Source organism: Lolium rigidum, chromosome 6 (genome assembly GCF_022539505.1).
Source record: "Lolium rigidum isolate FL_2022 chromosome 6, APGP_CSIRO_Lrig_0.1, whole genome shotgun sequence".
NCBI classification, from domain to species: domain Eukaryota; kingdom Viridiplantae; phylum Streptophyta; class Magnoliopsida; order Poales; family Poaceae; genus Lolium; species Lolium rigidum.
Window position 1 is genome coordinate 257,287,850 of NC_061513.1, and position 22,710 is coordinate 257,310,559.

The 22,710-nt window shown below is 43.5% G+C and overlaps 2 protein-coding genes, 1 long non-coding RNA gene and 1 pseudogene across 3 annotated transcripts; 1 reads left to right on the top strand and 3 right to left on the bottom strand.

The window, feature by feature from the left end:
• Window positions 1-2,045: 2,045 nt before the first annotated feature.
• Window positions 2,046-2,497, bottom strand: LOC124665722. The gene is made up of 3 exons (XR_006990670.1): window positions 2,431-2,497; window positions 2,264-2,349; window positions 2,046-2,160 (listed from the first exon to the last, which is right to left on the bottom strand). It is a non-coding gene; the product is annotated as an uncharacterized LOC124665722 (long non-coding RNA).
• Window positions 2,498-2,501: 4 nt separating this feature from the next.
• LOC124665721 (protein argonaute 4B-like) lies at window positions 2,502-4,243 on the bottom strand. The gene is made up of 4 exons (XM_047203108.1): window positions 4,098-4,243; window positions 2,859-3,036; window positions 2,643-2,756; window positions 2,502-2,529 (listed from the first exon to the last, which is right to left on the bottom strand). The coding sequence occupies exons 1-3, from the start codon at window positions 4,128-4,130 to the stop codon at window positions 2,743-2,745; spliced, it is 225 nt and encodes a 74-aa protein (XP_047059064.1). The 5' UTR covers window positions 4,131-4,243; the 3' UTR covers window positions 2,502-2,529; window positions 2,643-2,742.
• Window positions 4,244-9,498: 5,255 nt separating this feature from the next.
• Window positions 9,499-10,666, top strand: LOC124664000 (annotated as a pseudogene).
• Window positions 10,667-20,156: 9,490 nt separating this feature from the next.
• LOC124667915 lies at window positions 20,157-22,440 on the bottom strand. The gene is made up of 3 exons (XM_047205145.1): window positions 22,315-22,440; window positions 21,397-21,541; window positions 20,157-20,866 (listed from the first exon to the last, which is right to left on the bottom strand). The coding sequence occupies exons 1-3, from the start codon at window positions 22,376-22,378 to the stop codon at window positions 20,716-20,718; spliced, it is 360 nt and encodes a 119-aa protein (XP_047061101.1). The 5' UTR covers window positions 22,379-22,440; the 3' UTR covers window positions 20,157-20,715.
• Between the last annotated feature and the right edge of the window lie 270 nt (window positions 22,441-22,710).

Here is a 22,710-nt window from a genome sequence, read left to right on the forward strand (position 1 = left end):
ATGCATCCATATAATGATATAACACTAAAAAGGTATCTCCTATTGATCAAATAAGCTCATTCATCAGTCCATCACAACACACACAAGTTGGTATCAGAAGTACTACCTGAAGACAAGGCCATCCAGGGTAATGAACTCCAAAGACAGCTATCAGTGTGGTACCGGTACATGAGGCAGCACAGCGGCTCACCGACATACCTCCAGATGGCCTCTTCGGCGATAGCAAGGCCATCGCCGCCCGGTCGCTCGGACGAAAGCCTCATTTGTGGGGATGATGCGCCAGAACTGCTTGAGGTGCCTGGATGATAGCAACATCAACAGAGTTAAGTCCTTTTTATATTCCTGTTCATAAACCTGAAAAATAGTTTAGGACCAAATGCTATAACGCATTTTTCAACTACACTTAAATGACATGCGCAACACAAGCTGATTGAAAGTATTTATACTGGAAAAGCAGAGCATCCAAAATAGACTTGAAAAACATGTAAGAACCATGCCATAAACAAGAACAAGAAATAAGTTGGCAAATAGGATATGGAAACAGTGAATATTAAGTTTACACTATACAGATCTCAATCTCATTCTCGATCTGTGTCACCCTTTAGTTAGTCAAAACAAGCAAGAATTTTATGGACATGTGTGCCTGGTACTGAATTTTATGAAATAGAAAGAAAAGGGTGAATTTTATGGACGAAGTCATCCAAGTAGTGAATGATTTCTATTTCCATTTCTATTATCATTGTATTGACTATTAAGTACGAAGGATATAAAGGAGCTCGCAGGCTTGCTTTGATCACATATTTAACATGGCTTTATTGAAAACAGCTGCTGATGAATAGGCTTGGACTGCACTGACCCAGAACAAAGAATGGAAGGTACCGCCTGGTGCCAGCTAGTAGTGAATTAGTTTAACACTGCTTGCTTGCTTCAATCACAAATACTTAAAGGTTCCACATGATGACACACACAGGTCCACAATACAAGAAATTAACACTAGCATCATGTGGGGGTACTGCTACTTGCTGCTAGATCCATTATACAGCAGGGGACTCGAGCAGATGCCGTACCTTGAGCAGGACAGTGGAGAAGCTGGAGCCTCTACATGGTGTCAGGGTGACAACAGAGTTGTCATCATCGGTTACCTCATCGAGCACAAGGTAGTTGAGTGACTTCTTCCTCTCGAGGATAGCCATCGGGCAGTCATTTGATTTCCTGCACCTGAAAACGAAAAAGAATCATGCATTGAAATTTAGAATTAACAGCAACTGCAATGTTTAAGAAATTTCTATCAGAACCAATCAAAATTTAGTGACAGCCAGAATACTAGGAGAATTGCATGAAATATGCATGCATTTAATATCATTCATGTGCCTCACAACAAAACAATTCACCCTGCCTACAAGCAATCTCAAGATTTTCTAACTAGGACATCTATAACTAGCAACATCCTACAATGTTGTCGTCCTAATTTCCAATTCAACAAGTGATGACATCAGACAAGCCAGGTGAAACTTGCTTGTGGTGGCTGACTCTGTGACAGTGCCAGTGCCAGGCCAGGAGGATTCCAATTTCTATGTCTACCCTGCTTCCAAGAAAACATTTTCCCATATCTACAACCTTGGCAACAAAATTAACCAGAAAAAACAGCCTACTACACTATTTCCAGAATAAGCACGAGTCATGACACCCAGATATGACCACAAAATACAGAGAAAATCAAACAAAATAGCAGACAGATGAAAAGCAACATATTAGATGGTTCAATGCTAACAGTTCAGCATAGCAGCATTCTAACAGGATTCCTAGGTTCAACAGTACCATCCTAATGGAATTCAAAGGTAGGCTCTGAGGCACCGAGTGCACAGGTGTCCAGCATGCCAGCACATCTCAGGTGTTCAACTAGCTGGCTCTCGTTACGACGATATATCAGGCATCCAAGACAAAAGCATCACAAAACGTTGAAGCGCACACCAGCCCGCACTGAGGCAGGGCAGGCTCAGCAGATGAGCAATGAGATCTTGACCTTCTCGTGCATGTGAGGCAGATCCTGCACCAGGGCGCTGCCAGCGGAGGTTTGGGTACTGCCCTGGCTCAGACATCTCATCAAACTTGATTTAGTTTGCCACCTGAGAAGCATCCAGACGCACATAGCAGATTAGACTGCAAGGAATCAAAAGATAATTACATCAGAAGATGTCATGTAACGAGTCCACACAATCAATTAAGAAGCATCACTTAAACAAATATCCATACGTTCACTCACATATGTTCATGACTCAAGCCAATGGTCGTGTGCTCTGTGTTTGCCGGGCTTGTTTTTATCCTTAAATTCTTGACTGCACGCTTGACCTACAAAGTCAAGCATGTTACAGATATAGATAATACTAGCATTATGAACAGTTCCATAAGAAAGTTGAAAAGAAATCTTACCTTTCCCACGATAAATTTCATTCGGGTGATCAACCTTCTGATTGGCAAGTAAAAAATCAACAACAGGTTCAGGCTTGAAAATCATTGTCGTGGAAACATCTGCACACACAAACAGTGTTTGTAAATGCTAGCAATCAACTACTTTTAGATGTGATCACAAAGAAACTGGGCTCATCCAGAACATAACATACCAATATTAAGACAAAACCCACTCTTTGCGGCTCGAATGGTAGAGTGAAATCCTCTACAGCCTAATCCCTGCACCCAAGTCCAAAAAAATTGAAGGATTGTTGTGAAAAAATGATTGGCGAACTAACCGGCAGCCCCTGCAAACACAAAAGTTAACAGAGGGAATTAGATAGGGACCACCGGAGCAGCCATGCAAAATTGGTAGATAGGCCTTCAAAAGTATATATGAAGAAACATACTGCTTGGTGGAGTGCTCCAATTCCTAACCTCTTTCAGTGCCATTGCAATGGCACTCACAGGAATTTTAGCTACAAAGCACAGCTCCACCATAAATGTTTCAGTCTGATATGGCATATTGGCTCTTTTCCTGTCACTTCCAAGAGGATTGTCATTTCCAGGGCTTCCATTGCAGCAGTTCTAAAAGCAAGAAAGATATATGAGCAAGAAGAGATAGACTGTAGACAATACTGGATAAGGAAAGAACAGTTGAAATGGAAATCAGATCCCACAAAAACCTCTACAACACACACCAAACAACATAAATCCTCTGAAACTAAGGCCTCTAAACTTATTTTTGAAGAAAAATATAGAACGGAAAATAAAGAACTCTTCTTTTTCCCAGCAGATGGTACATCAGAACCAACAAATGCCTTCTCAAAAAAATTCCTTGTCCCGGAAACTAACCATCAAACGGATCTCTGACTAACGAACCGTGAAACAAAAAACTCTACAAATAAATATGAGCAATGACACCCAGCAAAGATAGAATGAACAGAAAAAATGATACTTCTTTCCCAGGAGATGGGAAATCAGAGCCCACAAAAACCATATGTGCTACGTTTAAGGATGAGGTGAAAACCACCCCCTTCCCAAGAAGGAACCACAAAATCCGTTTAACAGAGCACACAAACCAAGAACAACCAAGGCTCCAAAAAGATCTAAGACATTCACAGCGGTCTAATCTACAGAAACCTAGATTTATCCTCCATTATGGAGACCGGAAGGGAAGCGAGGCGACCTCGAGAGAGGTTTTGCCTCATGTTCCACTCCCCTCCCTCCAACGTAAGCTAGCTACTTGACTAATATGATTTCCAAATCTGCAATCAGATAAAGAGAAGTTTCATGGAAAGCACGAGACTTGATGTTGAAACTCAGTGCTTTGCACCGCACCACGTTGTTACATCACAAACAAAAATATGAAGGGTACAGCTCACAACACAGTGGCCATACCAGCTGTAAGAAGCTGCAAACTACAGGAAACATGTGCAAATTCTGGATCTTGTCGCAGACAAGTGCTATCTATCTACTCATGTGTAAGGTACATCCACACTTGCCTCAAAACACAAAATTTTGCTACCAATACTTCTGACAGAATTCTTAATATTCTCCAACCTATTATTGAGCAAGACCAGCATGCACGCTGATGACCATTGGCAGCAACTAGAGCAAGCTTCCAGGTTTGGAGACAATGAGACTACCTCGACGCTGTACTTGATTGTGATGTACTCCATGCTGCACTCCACGAGCAGCAGGACACTAGCGCTGTCCTCTCTAGCGACATCGGCAGGAAAATGGCTGCCAGGGACGGTGTCATCGGCGGTGAACCCAGGCGCCACACCAAAACCATGTGTGCTGTGTTTAAGTACTAGGCGACATCATTCCCAACCTGAGGTTCCACGGTTCATGTAAGTTGTAAATAATCACTTCAAGTAGTAGACAAGTAAATCTAACACCAAAAGAAAACAATATATAATTCCAGAAAGATTGGAAACAAAGGGCTGATCAATCATAGGTGCCGGATACTAGAAGTTTTACATCCCCATTTCTCCATAGATAATTTATACATATTAGCCCAAAACAATTCTGGACCAGAAAACAACAGCCGGATTTCAATTTGGTGCAGACACTAATTTAACTAATCCTCTTGATCAGCTTATTCCTTGAAAAGGAGGAGGATTTATAAACTTAAGCCATAGAAGACAACGTGCGCATAATTCTGAAGCAAAATAGCATATATGTTATGAAGTATGATATACGATCAGGGGCGGAGGCAGGGGCGAGCAGGGGCTAGACCCCCCCCCCAATGGTTCGCCCCCTCAACATTGTACAGCAGGTATTAGTACTACTATGTACGGTTTGTGAGCTAATGGCCAGCAGTAATTACCTGATTAACTAGCCCAGATTTCATTGTTGGACCTGTGCCTAGCTAATTACAGGCCTGGTAGCCCATCTGCCAAGGCCATCGAGGCGTGGTGCTGTTTCCCGTACCAAATAGCACTCTGTCCATCCAATCGCCTATACATATACTAGATCGATCAATTTATCGGAGCGGTTCGCCGCTAGGGCTGCCGCCGCCGCCGTTCACTATCCACTGGCTCCAAGAGATGAGACCAGGATACGCCTCCGATGAATAACAGTACCAGAGCTCCAGCCTCTGGCCAACTGACCGCCGCGGGGTTTGGCTACTTATCGTCCCAGAACATCACGACTGCCTGTCATCACGTAAGAATTCATCTCTAGTAGCTAGCTATTGTTTTTCTATACTTGCAAATAAAACAATAGACTATGTAGAACGTGGTGAGACATCTATAATAGAATCTGACCTGTGCTGCTTATCCACATTGAGAACATAGACTACTAAATAGAAAAGATTTTAAAATCGTTAGAAGAAACGCCTCTTATGAGATTACAAATATGTTCTGACAAGACCAGTAATTGTAGCTAGAATTCAATTAAGTATATAAGCATATATTCTCTTTAACGTATTTTACGAGACTAAAATACATTTTCACATTTGTGACCATCGCCTTTCTCGCCCCCCCCCCCCACCACACACACACACCAAAATCCTGGCCCCGCCCATGTATACGATTCTATAAGTAATGAAATTTGTACAAGATGTAAACCAGAAAAGAGGCAAACATTGTGTCAAAGAGACCAGGTGACTCAACTAGACCAACAACAGCACAACCAAGTACCAGAAAAGCACCAAATAATCATGGTTTTAAAGGCGCCAAGGCGTCCTAAGGCGAAGGGGGGGCGCTCTGACGCTTAGGCGACGCCTAGGCGGACGCTTTGGACGCCTAGGCGCCTAAGGCGGGCGTTTTTCTAAGGCGGAGGGGGAGCGCTTGGACGCCTAGGCGTCCCTAAGGCGACGCCTTTAAAACCATGCAAATAATCCCAAAAGTTGAACCGGGGATCGAATGGGAACCCGAGGAATCACCTAAGGGAATGGTATAAAAAGCATGTGATACAGCGCCACCACATGTCTTGGTACAGCTCCAATGCCTCTTCCGGTGTGTCACTGCCTGCATAAAGCGTTATGATTAGACTAAGAACACAAGTTTAACAATTTGGAACCTACTTTTCGCATACAGACATACGCATTGAGCGGCGACCTGCTATAAAAGATGTGGGAGGCCGCTCTAGTCACTTTCGTAAAAACAGAAATTTTTTACAGGTATTACTCGCATTGAGCAACACAATAATGCACACTGATGACTAGCAACAAGCTACCAGGCCTGGAGAGAGTGAGATTACCTTCACGCAGTACTTGATTGCTATGCAAGCCACCTCATGATCAAGGTCGTCCAAGGTCGAGCAGCAGCACGTCAGCGGTGTCCTCTACGGCAACATCAAAAAAAAGCAGCACGGTGGCTGTCGGGGATGGAGTCATCGAGGGTGAACCCAGGCGCCACATCAGAACCATGGGTGACATCTTTCCCAACCTGAGGTTCCATGGTTGAGGTAAGTTGTAAATAATCAGTTCAAGTAAATTAGTATACAAGTAAGTAAAACACCAAAAGAGAACAATACGTAATTCCAGAAAGAGGAAAATGAAGGGCTAATCAATCATAGGTGACGCACACTAGATTCTATGGGAGTTTTACATCCCCGTTTTTTTCCATACATAACTTACAGCTATAAACCAGAAACAAACACCGGATATCAATTTGGTGCAGATACTGCTTTAACTAATTTATAGAGGATGTAAACCAGAAAACTGGCTAACACTGTGTCATGGAAAGCAGTTGACCAGGTGACTCAACTACACCAACAACAGCACGATCCAGTACCAGAAAAGCACCAAAGAATTCTAAAAGTTGAACGGATTGATTGCCGAAGCAGCAAGCAGCTAGTGATGTACAATCTATTATGAAAGAAGTGGGAGGACACTAGTGGTGTACAATCTTTATGCCAGGCAACAAGCAGAAGCAGTAGACGGATACATCGTCAGAGATAAAGTATGAATCGATGCACAGCTGACAAAGACAAAGTCCATATATACGAGCAGCCACTAGTGATTCTCTTTGTGTTGTGCTCAGCTGCTGAGAGCGGTACATGTATCCAAACTATTCATAGCAAAGATTTCTCGCATTTGGCGACAAGGTACAAGATGCAGACAGCAGACAATCACACATAGCAGGGTTGGAGAGTTATGTTACCCTGCTGCTGTAGTTGATGGTTACGCTGGCGCAGTTGTCTGTGCGAGATCTGGTTGTTGTGTGGTGGCCGGCAGTTACATGGGGGAGTTTTGGTCTTGGCGGCTGTGGCCGGCAGCAGCTCTGTGATAGGCAGTGTCCGGTGGTGAACTGCAAAACACGTACAAGCAGATGAGCAAAGTGGCATCGAAATCAACCAGAAAGGCTGCTTCTTTTTGAAGCTAAACCCTCCCACCCGGCCACGGTGGTGGGTTAGCACGTACCACTTGAACGGCTGGTGAGCTGGGCAGCGGCAGCGTTGCCGTAGGGGAGGCATGGTCGGCTGAATGGGTAGATCCGTTGGTGGCCTCCCCGCTGGTGCAGGTTCAGTCCACGTCTCGATTCCATGGGCGCCATCTACTGCAGCAATTTTGGGCGCACCTTGTTGGTCTCCCGCTGCAGCGCAGGTGGTGGGACTGGTTTAAGCGGCGCTGCAGAATGGGCTCCATGGTGGGGCGGCGGTGGGTGGAGCTGGCGGCGGGAGGGAGAAAGGGGATCCAGATTCGTGGGGACGAGTCTGCGTGGGTGCCGACCTAGCGAGACAGTGATTGGTGCGCGGTGCTTCTTTCTTGGCGAGTCAAGGGGCGACATGAGATGGTTCGAGATCGAGGCGTTGCTGTGGCCGGCGGCGACTGTTGGTCGTCGTGGTGGTCGAGGCCTGCAGCAATGTCCGGGACAGGCAGTGTCCGAGAGCAGTGGTTACCTGAAGAAAAGGTAGAAACAGATGAGCAACCTGTGGCCGACGGCAGAGTAGCGAAATCAACCCCAGATAATAGGCTGATTATATTTGAACCGAAACGCACCAGTTTATATGAAGACAGACAGAGATGTAGCAACAAGCAGCAGTTTATATGAAGAACATAGGCTTAGAAATACAGGAAAGGCCCACAAGTAAACTGAAAATGGGAAGGAAATACAGGCTGACCTGCAAGTGCTCCGAGAACTTGTCCGACCCATCCACTCCTCCGCTACCACTGCACCCATGGCATCCAAGAAGAACTGCATGTGGGTTTCTCTGTGACCGGTGCAGAGAAGTGAGAGAATAGACCACACCGGTGTAGAATGTCTGATAGCCCAATCGCCATCACCATCCAAGCGACGGGAGAATGGAATTGACAGACCGGCGCATGAGATGTGGTAGCGGAGGAGCTTGACCTTGCAGTGGGCGGAAGGGGGATCCCGCGGACGGCGGCTCTAGCTGTCTCCAGTGGCACCCACCTCTCGCCCTCCTCCGCCATCTCTCTGTGTGCTTGGTTCTGGGAGAGAAGGGGGGTGAAGAGTGCGTTAGGAATTGGGGGAACTGCAAGGTTGTACAGGGGAGAGCGATTGAGCGACTCACGCGGGCGAGGTGGACGCCGGAGACGAGGGTAAGGAGCTGCAGCTGCAACAGCGCCGCCGCCGCCGGCTACTCCCGCGACACCCGCACAGCAGCCAGATCTTCCAGAGCCGGTAGCACCCGCCGGATCTCGCCCTCCTCCTCGCCTCGCCTCCAGCTGCGGGGGCTAGCAAGAGGGCACAAACGCGGGTCAGGACGAGTTGCACGGCGGTCACCCGCTTCGCTTCCACCGTCGAGCTGTCCCTGGGCGGCCTTGGTTGGGCTGAATCGCGAGTGCCGCTGGCGCCTCCCCGCTGGCGTGGGCTCGTCCGTCCGTGTGCGGCTGGATTGAGCCGGCGCAGTCTGCTCCAGCACCGGCGCACCTCGTCGGCGTCCATGGTGTGGCGGCGGTGGGTGGAGGTTTTGGGGAGAGAGAGAGGGAGAGTGGGCGGCGGCGGCGGTGGGTGGGAGATGAATGCGTCAGGACTGAGGAGTGAGACAGTCATGCGTGTGCCGTGTGGTGTGTTTCATTTTCATCGGGAGGCGACGGTTGGTTGAGATTGTGTTGGTTGAGGCAGCCATTAGTAGGACCCGGCGACCGAGGCACCCCACGCCGCGCATATACTACGTATTTGACTAGTCGCGACCGATGCACTCTCTTCGACTACTCCATGGAGTCGTGCGCAACCGAGGCGGCCGTACATTCCTCAAAAACTACTAGTACTGTATTATGCATGTTTAAGCCTTGGTAGTTGAGTTGGCTGCGTTCTTTTGCACACGCGCGCCTACTTCAGTAGCTGCATCACTCATGCAGAGTAGGTGGCCAGTCCAAGGAAGAATACATGTTTTTTATACTATACACTTGATCGATGCCGACTGTATGGAATAATAGAGCAGGAAGAAGTAGGATGCCATTGTACAAAACGGAGAGGACAGTGTGCCACTGACATAAGAGATCGAGAGGACCGAAAAGGAACCGGAGCCATGGAAGAAGGTAGAGACGGGGAGGAGGCCAACGGCGACAATTCAGAGGATGGGGGCAATTCTAATGACAGCGGCAGATGCAACGGCAGCGACATCATCTCCTTCAAGTTCATGCAGAAGGTATACATACATGCGTGCCTGCTGTAGAAAAAAGTTGTTTTGTGCAACGGAGATGAAGCAGAATTTGCATAGATAGTCGCAGATTTTTGAGAAATTTGGTACAGATTCTTGCAGAGATTTTGGGAACATACTTCATGATCTTCGCCGGGTGCGGCTCCGTGGTGGTGAACCAGAGGACCGGCGGCACGGTGACGTTCCCTGGGATCTGCATCGTGTGGGGGCTTGTCGTCATGGTGATGGTGTACTCCGTCGGCCACGTCTCTGGTGCGCACTTCAACCCCGCCGTCACCGTCGCCTTCGCCACCTGCCGGCGCTTTCCATGGAAGCAGGTGCTTGCAGACAGGGGTCGATGTTCAGTGGAATGAACGTGATGTTACTGATATTCGGTGGAATGAACGTGATGTTTTTAGACTGTCCGGAAAATGCTACGACGATGTCGATGTGACAAACTCACGATGTCGAATTGTCGATGCTTGCGGGTGCCGTCCTATGTCCTTGCTCGGGTGCTGGGATCCACGGCCGGCAAGCTCGACGCTGCGCCCGACGTTCGGCGGCGGGCAGGAGCACTTCTTCGGAACAGCGCCTTCGGGTTCGTACACGCAGGCAGTGGCGCTTGAGTTCATCATCTCCTTCTACCTCATGTTCGTCGTCTCCGGAGTGGCCACAGACGACAGAGCGGTAAAGCCATTTGCTCCACGCAGCTCTGCAGGCTGAATGTCTCCATACTCTTCGAGATTGCTGATGTCTGACATATCAAAATGATGTTTTGTCTCGCAGATTGGCGAATTAGCCGGTCTCGCTGTCGGTGCCACCGTCGTGCTGAACGTGCTCTTTGCCGGGTACAAGGCCCATCTGGCCATCTCCGGCCGCCTGAAATCATCGCTACGAAACTAAAATTGTATATCTGCTCTCAACCTCTCACCACTGACCTGATGCGTTTGGTTGCAGGCCAATCACGGGGGCGTCGATGAACCCGGCGAGGAGCCTCGGGCCAGCGATCGTCGCCGGTCGCTACGGCGGCCTGTGGGTGTACCTCGTCGCCCCTGTGTGCGGGACGGTGGCGGGCGCGTGGGCGTACAACCTCATCCGGCTGCACGACAAGCCGATCACCAGGAGCTCGTTCCTCAAGACCGCGTTAAAGGGTTAAATTAGAAGGACGAAATGTGTTGTTAGTTTGATATTGGAATGACCAATATTGCATCCATTTTAAGGATTGTGTTTGAATCACGTGCGTGTGACGTGTGCGCACTGTTATTTTTGTCATACTTGCACAGAAAAGTGGCCATTTTTTAGTTGTCTCACATGAACCCGATTCTTGCCCATCAACCCATATAGTACCTCTGTCCACACAAAAAAATGTTTTAGATTTATTAAAACTTAGATGACAAATCTAAAACATCTTTTTATAAATAGAAGGAGCGGCATACATTTATCTTGTTGGAGACATACATGCTACCGGGAGCACGTCGTGGACGCTGCTTCTTCTCCTGAAGCGAAAATGCTGCTGGATCTCTACCACCATCTACATCTAATCTAGCCGGGGGTCGCGAAAGCACTGCCAAATTTTCATCGACACGCTCCCGTTTCGACAATTTGTTTTATCACGCTTTGATGTGGTGTTGTTGATCTGTATGTCTAGATAGCATGGAGGCGTCGTGCGACATTTGATCGTGGAAACGGTTAGTGGATAATACATTTCCTTCCGACTAGACGAGGCTAGTTACTGGCATCGACTCGTGACTACATCAATGTCACTGTCGGCAACTTTCCGCTAGCTTAATCTACGAGAGCAGGATCCGTTGCATCTCTCCTCATATATGATCTTTGTTATGCACTATTTTTTTTTGTAGCGCGCTCCCTAACAGGGTTCCCCAAGCGGCACCTCAAACCAGCCTGCCATCTTTATTTTGGCCCATTTTCTAGCATTTTTTCTTTCTGTTTTCTTAATTTAGCCACAATATTCTTTTGAGCATAACATTAACAAATAAAAAACACACAAATATACAACCATAATAAAATCAGAGCATCGGTCACCAATAGCAAGGTCGGCCAATAAAATCAAGCTCGGCCACTAAGTCCAGCCATCATAAAACACATCACACATGCATGGATGTCAATCTTTTTTAAGACGTTTTGATATATGGAAGACAATCTTATATACCTAAGATTTACTTACCGGCTTGATCAAAGAAAGATTTGGCCTTCGGGTCCATGCAACTCCCACTTTTTCCTTGCTTCCCATGTCACTTTGATCCTTCCGTTTCACACCTTTCAAAGATCTTTTGCTCCCTCAACTGGAATCTCTCCCCACACACGAGTTCAAATCATTCTCTATCGAAATCTACAAAAAAAGATTCCACTAAATAGTATGTTTATGAATAATAGAGGTCTTCGTGACTTTGCTAAACATTTACATATTGCTGACTGTATTAGGAATGTAATTTAGATTTTATGGCTAGTTCGGAAACGGGTAGGCGAGATTAGGGGGGGTTCCTAAACAGTCTTTCTGGCGGGGCTGACTTCACCTGGTTTTCTCGTCCACCTCGTGGACGATCTGGGGGCTTATTAAATGGCGTTAGAGCATACAATATGAATGTGTCAGCTAGTTTGGATGAAGATTATCATATTAAACTTCGCATCCGTAACAAAGATCACAACTTCATTTGGAGTCTTGTCGCTGTGTATGGAGCAACCTATGATGAGTTTAAGGTTGCCTTCCTTTGAGAGGTGGTTAATATGAGACATGGATTTTAACTTGCTAAGAATTCCTTAGGGAAGAGTAGAGAGAGATTCCACAACCATTGGCCTTTCTTATTGAATGTTGTCATTGACAGTTTAGATTGAGAGAGATTTGAATGATTGAAAGACAATTAACTTCGGCAAACAGTCTCCCTGAGCCGACATGCGAGAAGTTAGGGCATGTACCTATGGACTCAGACTAGGAATCTAAATATCCATTGGTCACTATACAGTCTCTCCAACGTATTGAGGCATTGTCGGATCATGCTCCCATACTGTTAACCACCAGAACGCATAGACCACATTGTAAACGCCAACTAAAATTTCAACTTGGATAGTTACATCTTGAAGTTTTTTTCATATTTGGTTAAAAAGGTACGAGAGAGACCTCTAGCTGAAACCAATCCCATTCAAATGTGGAATAAAAAATTGCGTCCTACTCATAAATACCTTGGTGGATGGGCCCAATATTTGTCAGGTCAGTTAAAAAATGAGAAGTTTCGTTTATCATATTTGATTGATGAGTTGGAGGCGTTCGTTGAAGTGAGACCATTATATACGGAAGAGATTGAACTCAAAAGTCAATACAATGCACAAATAGCCAGTCTCTTTCGTGATTACAATGTTAAATGGTATGAGAGATCGGAGGTTCAATTTATTTTGGAAGAAACTTCGAATACAAGATACTTTTCCAGTGTCGCAAATGGCCGACATTGGAAGAAACTTATTCATTCTCTGGCACATGATGATGGTACGATCGAAGGGCATGAGCAACCCAAATCTTACATTACTAATTACTATAAAAATTGGTTTGGGAAACTAGAAGAAGGTAACTTCTCAATGGATGAGTCCCAAATAGATGACAATCCTCGAGTTTCCGATGAGGTGAACGCCTAATTTACTGATCCTTATACAAAGGATGAGAGAAGAAAGGTTTTTTTCCAAATGGAACACAACAAGGCTCGAGGTCCATATGGTCTGCCGGCAAAGTTTTATCAGAACTTCTTGAAGATAATCAAGACGGACATGATGGAACTGTTCAGTGCTATTCATGATATGGATAGCTTGAATTATTTTGCCTAAACTTCAGTGAGATAATTTAGCTACCAAAGGTTAAGGAAACATAAAGGATCTAACCATAGCGGTCTATTTGTCTTCCTCACATTACCTTCAAAATATTCACAAAACCGCAACTGTTAGGCTTAATTCAGTGGTTGATAAGGTTGAAATCGGTATCGTATGTTAATGGTTCTTTCGATCACGAAGTCATCGTTGAATATCCGTGAGCCATTATGAATCTCCAGGTCCCGCTATTGGTTATTGATAGGAGAAGTGTCTCGATCATGTCTGCATAGTTCGCGAACCATAGTGTGATACACTTAAGGTTCGATGTTGTTTTAAGTAGATACTTGTGATTATACCCCTTGCAAGCATCCGCAACTACAAGATAGTAATTAAGATAAATCTAACCACAGCCTTATCTATGGCATCATCAGAGTCATCGACATCAAGTTCTCGGAACTTGAAAAAGTCTACGGTATTTGACTTAGCATTTGTTACACCCTATACATAACTATTTCATATATATAACTATTTCATATTTGTTACCACCAGAACGCATAGACCACATTGTAAACGCCAACTAAAATTTCAACTTGGATAGTTACATCTTGAAGTTTTTTTCATATTTGGTTAAAAAGGTACGAGAGAGACCTCTAGCTGAAACCAATCCCATTCAAATGTGGAATAAAAAATTGCGTCCTACTCATAAATACCTTGGTGGATGGGCCCAATATTTAAAGATGTGGACTGGGGGAAATGCATTTCGGATCATAGGTGCATATGAACCAATTACGTGAAAACATATTTTGAAATGTCAAAAAATATGAAATAAAATTTCCATGTATATCTAGACATTTTATGTTGGCACACAAATTGTTGGAAAAAAATAACATTTTTTGTGTCCCATGTAAAAAAGATAAATTTTGATGCTTCAACATCTCTATTCACTGAACATTTTTTGTTTGTCTTCTTTACACAAGCAACGCAAAATGTTCGTTTTCCCCGAAAGTTTGACCGAGAACATAGAATGTCCATATGTACACGTTGTTAGGGAAATATGCTTGTTGTATTACCAGGGGGCCAAAGGCCACAATATATAGTACATGTACAGGTGCACATATGTAGAAAGCCCCCTAACATATGGGGAAACTACAATATGCAGATATATACATCTAACACCCCCCTCAAACTCATGGTGGATCCACAACACTACTTCGTTAATGTGTTGTTATAAAGGTGGCATTAAGTGTTCGGAAAGTATATGTTGAAGCACTTGGATCAATAGTGCGATTTGTCCATCCAAATAACAGATAGATATACTCTGGACCCTCACGGTGGAATGTCATCCAATTAGCTTGCAAGCATGTGACTGGCTCACAAGGGATGTTATATCACAGTACGAGTAAAAAGTACTTATCAGTAACGAGGTTCAACTAGGTATAGAGATACCGATGATCAAACTTCGGATAAGTAAAATATCGCGCGACCAAGGAAATCGGTATCGTATGTTAATGGTTCTTTCTATTACGAAGTCATCGTTGAATATGTGTGAGCCATTATGAATCTCCAGGTCCCGCTATTGGTTATTGATCGAAGAAGTGTATCGATCATGTCTGCATAGTTCGCGAACCATAAGGTGACACACTTAAGGTTCAATGTTATTTTAAGTAGATATAATTTTTTTAGAGGAAGTGTTAACATCAAAGTCAATGACAGCGTTAGCGGATACTTCCAAACGAAAAAAATTAAGGCAATGCGACTCATTATCACTCATGTTTTTCAATATAATGGCGGATATGTTGGACGTAATCCTTGATCGTGTGAAAGTTGATGGCCAAATTGAAGGTGTAGTTCCACACCTTATTGATGGTGTACTATCTATCCTTCAATAAGTCGATGATATGATCCTATTTATGGAACATGACCTAGAGAAAGTAAGAAATCTTAAGTTGATCTTATCAACTTTCGAGAAACTTTCGGGTATTAAAATTAGCTTCCATAAAAGTTAATTGTTTTGCTTCAGTGATGCCCAAGTCGATGCTGCCATGTATGCTAAATTATTTGGTTATGGGCTAGGCTAGTTATTTAGACAATCCAATTCACTTATGGAGTCTAACAAATGTTAGATGGAAGCACTTTCAAGAAAGACTTTCAGAATAGAAAATATTTATCTCTAGGTGGAAGAATGTGCTCATTAATTTGATACTCAGTAATATGGTTCGATGTGTGATTTCCTTATTCCGATTACTCTAATGAATCTTGCAAAGCTAGTTTGGATGAAGATTATCATATTAAACTTCGCATCCGTAACAAAGCTCGCAACTTCATTTGGAGTCTTGTCGCTGTGTACGGAGCAACCTATGATGAGTTTAAGGTTGCCTTCCTTTGAGAGGTGGTTAATATGAGACATGGATTTTAACTTGCTAAGGATTCCTTAGGGAAGAGTAGAGTGAGATTGATGGCGGATATGTCAAACTGAGCATAATTAATAAATCCTTACATGATTGTTATGACCCTTGCAACTCTCCTTCCTTCAAAAAAATTTGATCATACTGCCGTGATTTTTTTTGCATATCTCTTACATGTCACTCCACCTATCAAGATCACCAACACCCTATTACAGCTCTTACCCAAGGTCAAGTTTGGGAAGGATTGCTGACATGGTCCAGTCAGCAAAAAAACATCAATGGGCATACTATCGATAAGCTGAACGGGTGAGAACTATGAACTAAAAACAGTCAGTATTACATAAAAAGAGTTTGTATAAAAGAATTTTTTTCTATTACGAAGTCATAAGTCGCGAATATTCACGCGAGCGCACGCGCTATTTGTCTACTCCATCTAGTAGTTCTACCAATTTAGAAGGTAGTGGAATGGCTCCCTTATAAGCTGGTCTACATCCCTTTAGACTAGCAGCCGCTGATCTGCGACATCAATAGATAAGCATGGTATGCGAATATGTGTTGTTGATCTCCGCATCGCGATGCTACTTTCGTAGGGGAGAGCAGTCAGTCCCCACCAAGGTGAGTATAAGGGCTTTTTTTTTTTTGTAATTTCGCTTCGTTCATCTTCAAGTGCCGACAGTTTCTATTCCCGAGTGTGAAAAGCCAGTACTGGATAGACGGCTGATATTGAACAGAGGAGGAGTTCTTGTTACTACTTCTCGCTGGCACCAAAAGAAGTTTCGCCTGATTCGGACCTTTTGTGGTGGTCTGCCGAGGACAGCACCTAAACAACCCTTGTGCCATGGAATATTCCCTTTTACGATTGGAGAACCTGGTTTCTAATATTATTCATATTATAGCTATCTTTAGTCCCTATGTCAAAATAAGTAGAATATTGTACTAGTAAAATGAAATTGAGAATCATTATTTCTTTTTTCTGTATCTTTTTTGTTTCGGGATTATGTCGAATGATGTGTCTTCTTCCAACTTTTTGAGTTCTCCACGAGCTCTTCTTCCGGTATTATTCTACATTTTCCCAAAAGGACATTCATTCATTTCTTTCTTCCCGGGCGATCACCACGACTAAAACAACAAAAAAAAAACAAGAAATCAATACCCGTACTAAAGGAAAAGGGCTGGTGGTCGACATTTGCATTTGGGAAAGTCGGGCCGATCGGGAGGCACCAGCCAAAGGAGTAGGAACAGCAGCTGGGGAAGCACCATTACCATCCATGGGATGCTTTGTGAACAGCCCCCTCTGTTCAATACCGATACCTGTACCAAATCTGGTGAGCCAGACATCAAGCAAAAATGGACATACAATCAAAGAGTAAGGAGCAGTTATTTGCAATGACGACTAAACATTCTATGTAGTGCTTATTCAACTACCAACGAAAAGATATGGGCTACAAATTGAGGTTGGAAGAAACCAGGTGCATTCATTTGCCGCTTAGGTGGGCTTCCGGCTGGCACAGTAAAAGACAGCAGGCACATGGAAGTTAGTACTCTCGATTCAGCCACCTAACATAAAGTCTATTTTTTCCAACCATTTAAATTTTCCTACTCCGTACATGATTTTGAATGTTGTTACTATTTGAATTCATTCTCAAAATTAAGAATTGTGTCCTATAAAAGACTGTTTAGTACCAAGATACTATTTAGTAGCAACATACATGTAAAATTTAATAAATCTAGGACATCCTTTATGAGGCGTAGGGAGTATTAGGTTTAGCTCTTCACATATCTTTTGAACATAAAATGTCATCTATTTTGTAAAAACATGATCCTCGGCGTCATGTCCACCCAATTCCGTCCAACATGCTTTTGGCCAAGACGCGCATGGAAGGTAGACTTCAGGCCGGCACAATATTGGACAAGACACGCATGGAAGTAAGTACACTCGTTTTGTCACATTGCAAGCTGCTTTATCTGAAAGAAAATTTATCTTTTCCAACCATTCAAATTTTGTCTTCAGGATTTCAAACGCTTGATATAGTTTGAATACATCTTCCAAATAAAAAGTCGTCTGACTTTTAGAGCTCCACATATATTTTGAACAAGATCAATACTGTACTTCATACGAACATAAAATGTTCTCTCCAACCACTATAAACCATGAGCATAAAAGAGTTCCCATGAAACATGCCAATTTAAAATTTTCTAATGTACATGGTACTTTTGTGCCAACCCCATCAGCCGGAAAAGGTTCAAATGGTCACCTGACCGAGTGCAAATCAGATTACATCAAACTGACTCAAAACTCTAATCATGCAATATTATGCCAACATAGCTTTCGAGCACAGAACTCATCTGGATACATGCACGCTCAAGTGACACTATAATGGGAGCAAATTCACATTCAAATTACATTATATAATGAATTCAAAGCAAATACGTCATACATCTGTGCCTTGTGATCTTGATCACTTCATGGCCATCATGGTCCATGCCAGATAGCCAAACGACATCAGAGAAGCATCGTCACATCTGACGATGTTTAAAAAAAGCATGTTCCATCCAGCAGCCAAGGCCTCCATCCCCCCTGCTGAATCAGGGCCAAATCCACCGCTCCCCTTCAGGGTTGCCACAAAATTCTGATGCTAGGTGTACCCCTCGAGCCAGCATGTCCAACAACCACTGGTCAAAGAAGGCTCAGTGGCTCGGCCATCAGCTGCACAACAACATACCAAGATAGATTCACCTCCAGGTCCAGCACAAGAAGCCACTACTCCACACAGGCAAGATATACTAATAAGTAATAACAGTTATGAGTGTTCGTCACTTCAACATGTGATGGCGGAAAGGTGTTGCAGTAAAACTTGGGGAGCATGTACACGGCAAGCACCAAACTAGCAGTAGGTCTAGTTGATCAACATTGAGCATTCAAGATGGCACATGACAGAATTCACATTTAGTGGAGACGAAATATCTAAGAGCTCAAACACTAGCATCCAGTTAACATGGCACACGCGTTTCAGAGACACGACATGCTTACAAAATTGGCAATCCAGAGCTAAGAACCTACTACAACTAATCATAACCACTGCAATATTATGCCCAAGATGGTTTTAGGATATGAACAGACACAAAATGCCAATTATTATGCCAACAAAACTGAACAACCCAAGGCAACTTCACAAGGAAAATCACTAGTAATTCTAAATTCTTAAGCCATTGCAGAACCATGTTTGAATGAACTTCACTATAAACAGCTAACAGGAGACAATAACATGACCCACAAAGTATGAACACTGAACCTTGAGACAGTGGAGGTGTCCCTGGCTGCATACCTGGAGACGCATGGGTTGGTAGAGCTCCATGCACACAAACCGGACGTTGACCCTCATCTCGATGTTCTGCTGGATCTGCTTGTCCCACATCAACAGATTGCTCACAGCAACACCCATGCAGAGGGCCTTATTCAGCTGGAACTTGATTGTAGCTTTCCTCTCGTTTACCTGGCTTCCAGAAATACCAGGTGAGAAATCAGAGACAGTAAATTACCTGTATTGGCATCTGAAAGCTGACTACGCACAACAAGCAGCTATGGAGGGTATAGAGAGCGATATAATGCAGCTAGGCTCTAATAATTATGGATAAATACAAATATCAGATAACATGAACTGGAGCAGTGTGCATGATCAAATCACAACATTTTCCATCCATGTTGGGAATGAACTATAAGTAAAAAAACCGCCTTACAAGGTTCAGCAAGCACGCTGGTGTGTACAGAAACAATAAACCCATCACCAATGATCACTATATCTTTGTTCTTTAATATTGCTCTGAAATACCAAACATGTCTCTAAGAAAAATATAGTAGCAAATGACAAAACTTAGAGCTACTTAAATATCAGTCTGTTTGACCTCCAGCAGCCTAACATGCCAAATCAGTTCCTAAAATCATAAGAACAAAAAATTGGATACTATCAGGTCAAGAACTGTGGCTTGTTTATCTTTGAGTTTCCAATTCGCAAAATGTGAAGGTAAGCCTAGTTGCAAATAGCTAGCAGAATTATTTAAGATACAAAATCCTTGACTGCAGTATATTTGTAATGACCAGCACAGATCAAAATAAACCACCACAATTAAATCATCCATTCCATGAAGGGTTCAGTTCATCCAATAAATGAATCATCCACAACGGGCATGCATCCATACAATGATATAACACTAAAAAGGTATCTCCTATTGATCAAATAAGGTCATTCATCAGTCCATCACAACACACACAAGATGGTCTCAGAAGTACTACCTGAAGACAACACACACAAGGGAATTGTATAAGAAGCATATGATACAGCACCATCGCATGTCTTGGTACAGCTCCAATGCTTCTTCCCGTGTGTCACTGCCTTCATAAATAAAGCGTGATAATTAGACTAAAGAACACGGATTTAACAATTTGGAACCTACTTTTCGCATACAAACATACGCATTGAGCAGTAACCTACTATAAGAGATATGGGAGGCCGCTAGTGCTGTAGAATCTATATCAGCCAGTAGCACTAGACAGTTACATTACAGATAAAGTATGAATCGTTGCACAGCTCACAAGGAAAAAGACCATATATACCAACAGCCACTAGTGCTTCTATTGTGTTGTGCAGACTAGTACATCTAGAGAATCCAAACTTGCATTTCAGAAGAACACCCACAGAGCATGAGGAACAACTAGGCAGCTGTAGCCTCTAGGCAGCTGGAAACTACAGGAGCCATGTGCAAATTCTGGATCTTGTCCATAGAAGTACTCTCAACTCTAGAGCAGGGTACATCCAGACTTGCCTCAAAACACAAATTTTCTGACGATTCTTAGTACACCCCAACCTATTACTCGCATTGAGCAATACCATAACCCACACTGATGACTAGCAAGGTACTGGGTTTGGAGAGAGTGGCTTACCTTCACGTGGTACTTGATTTCTATGCAGGCTTGCTGGACACCTCATGCTCAAGGTCGTCCAAGATCCAGCAGCAAGACAGCAGCTACGTCCTCTCGGCCCGGCGACATCAAAGAATGCAGCACGATGGCTGCCAGGGACGGACTCACCATTGATGAACCCACGCACCACACCAGAATCCTGGGTGACATCTTTCCAAACCTGAGGTTCCACAGTTCAGGTAAGTTGTAAATAATCACTTCAAGTAAAGTAGTAGACAAGTAAATATAACACCAAAAGAGAAGAATATGTAATTCCGGAAAGAGGAAAATAAAGGGCTAATCAATCATAGGTGGTGCAGACTAGAATGAATGGGAGTATTACATCCACATTTGTCCATACACAACTTACAGATATTAACCATAAACACTTCTGGACGAGAAAACAGAAGTCAGATTTAAATTTGGTGCAGATACTGCTTTAGCTAATCCTCTTGATCAGTTAATGTCTTGAAAAGAAGGAGCACTTATAAACTTAAGTTGTGAAAGACAACACGTGCATAACTCTGGAGTAAATAGCATATATAAAGTATGATGCATGATTCTACAAGCTAAGGAAATTTGTAGGGGACGTAAACAGAAAACAGGCAAACATGTTTGAATGAACTTCACTAACAAAAACTAACAGGAGACAATAAAATGACCCGCAAAACACTGAGACGCATGGGTTGGTAGAGCTCCGTGCACACAAACCGGAAATTGATGCTCATCTCAATGTTCAGCTGGATTTGCTTCTCCCACAGCGACAGATTGCTCATAGCGACACCAATGCAGAGGACCTTATTCAGCTGGAACTTGATTGTACCTTTCCTCTCGTTTACCTGGCCTCCAGATATTCCTGGTGAGAAACCAGAGAATAAATTACCTGTAATGGCATCTGAACGCTACACACACCAAGCAGCTATGGAGGTTATAGAGAGCGACATAATGCAGCTAGGCTCTAATAATTAATGATAAATACAAATACAAGATAACATGAACTGGGGTTGTGTGCATGATCAAATCACAAGACTTCCTATCCATGTTGGGAATGAACTATAAGTAAAAAGAACTTCCTTATAAGGTTCAGCCAGCATGCTATTGTTAGCAGAAACAATAAACCCATCACCATAATGATTAATGATCACTATATCTTTGTTGTTTGCTCTGAAATACCAATCATGTCTCTAAGCAAAATATAGTAGCAAATGAGAAAACTTAGAGCTACTTAAATATCAGTTGACCTCTAGCATCCTAGCATCCCAAATCAGTCTCTAAAATCATAAGACCAAAGAACTGGACACTACCAGGTCAGGAACTGTGGCTTCTTTATCTTTGAGTTTCCACTCCGCAAAATGTGAATGTAAGCCTAGTTGCAAATAGCTAGTAGAATTATTTAAGATACAAAATCCTTGCCTGCAGAATATTTGTAATGACCAGCACATATCAAAATAAACAAGCACAATTCAATCATCCATTCCATGAAGGGTTCAGTTCATCCAATAAACGAATCATCCACAGCGGGCATGCATCCATATAATGATATAACACTAAAAAGGTATCTCCTATTGATCAAATAAGCTCATTCATCAGTCCATCACAACACACACAAGTTGGTATCAGAAGTACTACCTGAAGACAAGGCCATCCAGGGTAATGAACTCCAAAGACAGCTATCAGTGTGGTACCGGTACATGAGGCAGCACAGCGGCTCACCGACATACCTCCAGATGGCCTCTTCGGCGATAGCAAGGCCATCGCCGCCCGGTCGCTTCGCCAGAACTGCTTGAGGTGTCTGGATGATAGCAACATCAACAGAGTAGAGTCCTATTTATATTCCTGTTCATAAACCTGAAAAATAGTTTAGGACCAAATGCTATAACGCATTTTTCAACTACACTTAAATGACATGCACAACACAAGCTGATTGAAAGTATTTATACTGGAAAAGCAGAGCATCCAAAATAGACTTGAAAAACATGTAAGAACCATGCCATAAACAAGAACAAGAAATAAGTTGGCAAATAG

Excerpts from the sequence above, each read along its gene's own strand:
- LOC124665721 (XM_047203108.1), bottom strand. The coding sequence starts at position 4,130 with ATGGAGTACATCACAATCAAGTACAGCGTCGAG. Across the intron at positions 3,037-4,097 it reads CAATCAAGTACAGCGTCGAG|AACTGCTGCAATGGAAGCCC; the intron begins GTAGTCTCATTG and ends TCTTGCTTTTAG.
- LOC124667915 (XM_047205145.1), bottom strand. The coding sequence starts at position 22,378 with ATGTACCGGTACCACACTGATAGCTGTCTTTGGAGTTCATTACCCTGG. Across the intron at positions 21,542-22,314 it reads CTGGATGGCCTTGTCTTCAG|GAATATCTGGAGGCCAGGTA; the intron begins GTAGTACTTCTG and ends GTTTCTCACCAG. Across the intron at positions 20,867-21,396 it reads GAGATGAGCATCAATTTCCG|GTTTGGAAAGATGTCACCCA; the intron begins GTTTGTGTGCAC and ends GTGGAACCTCAG.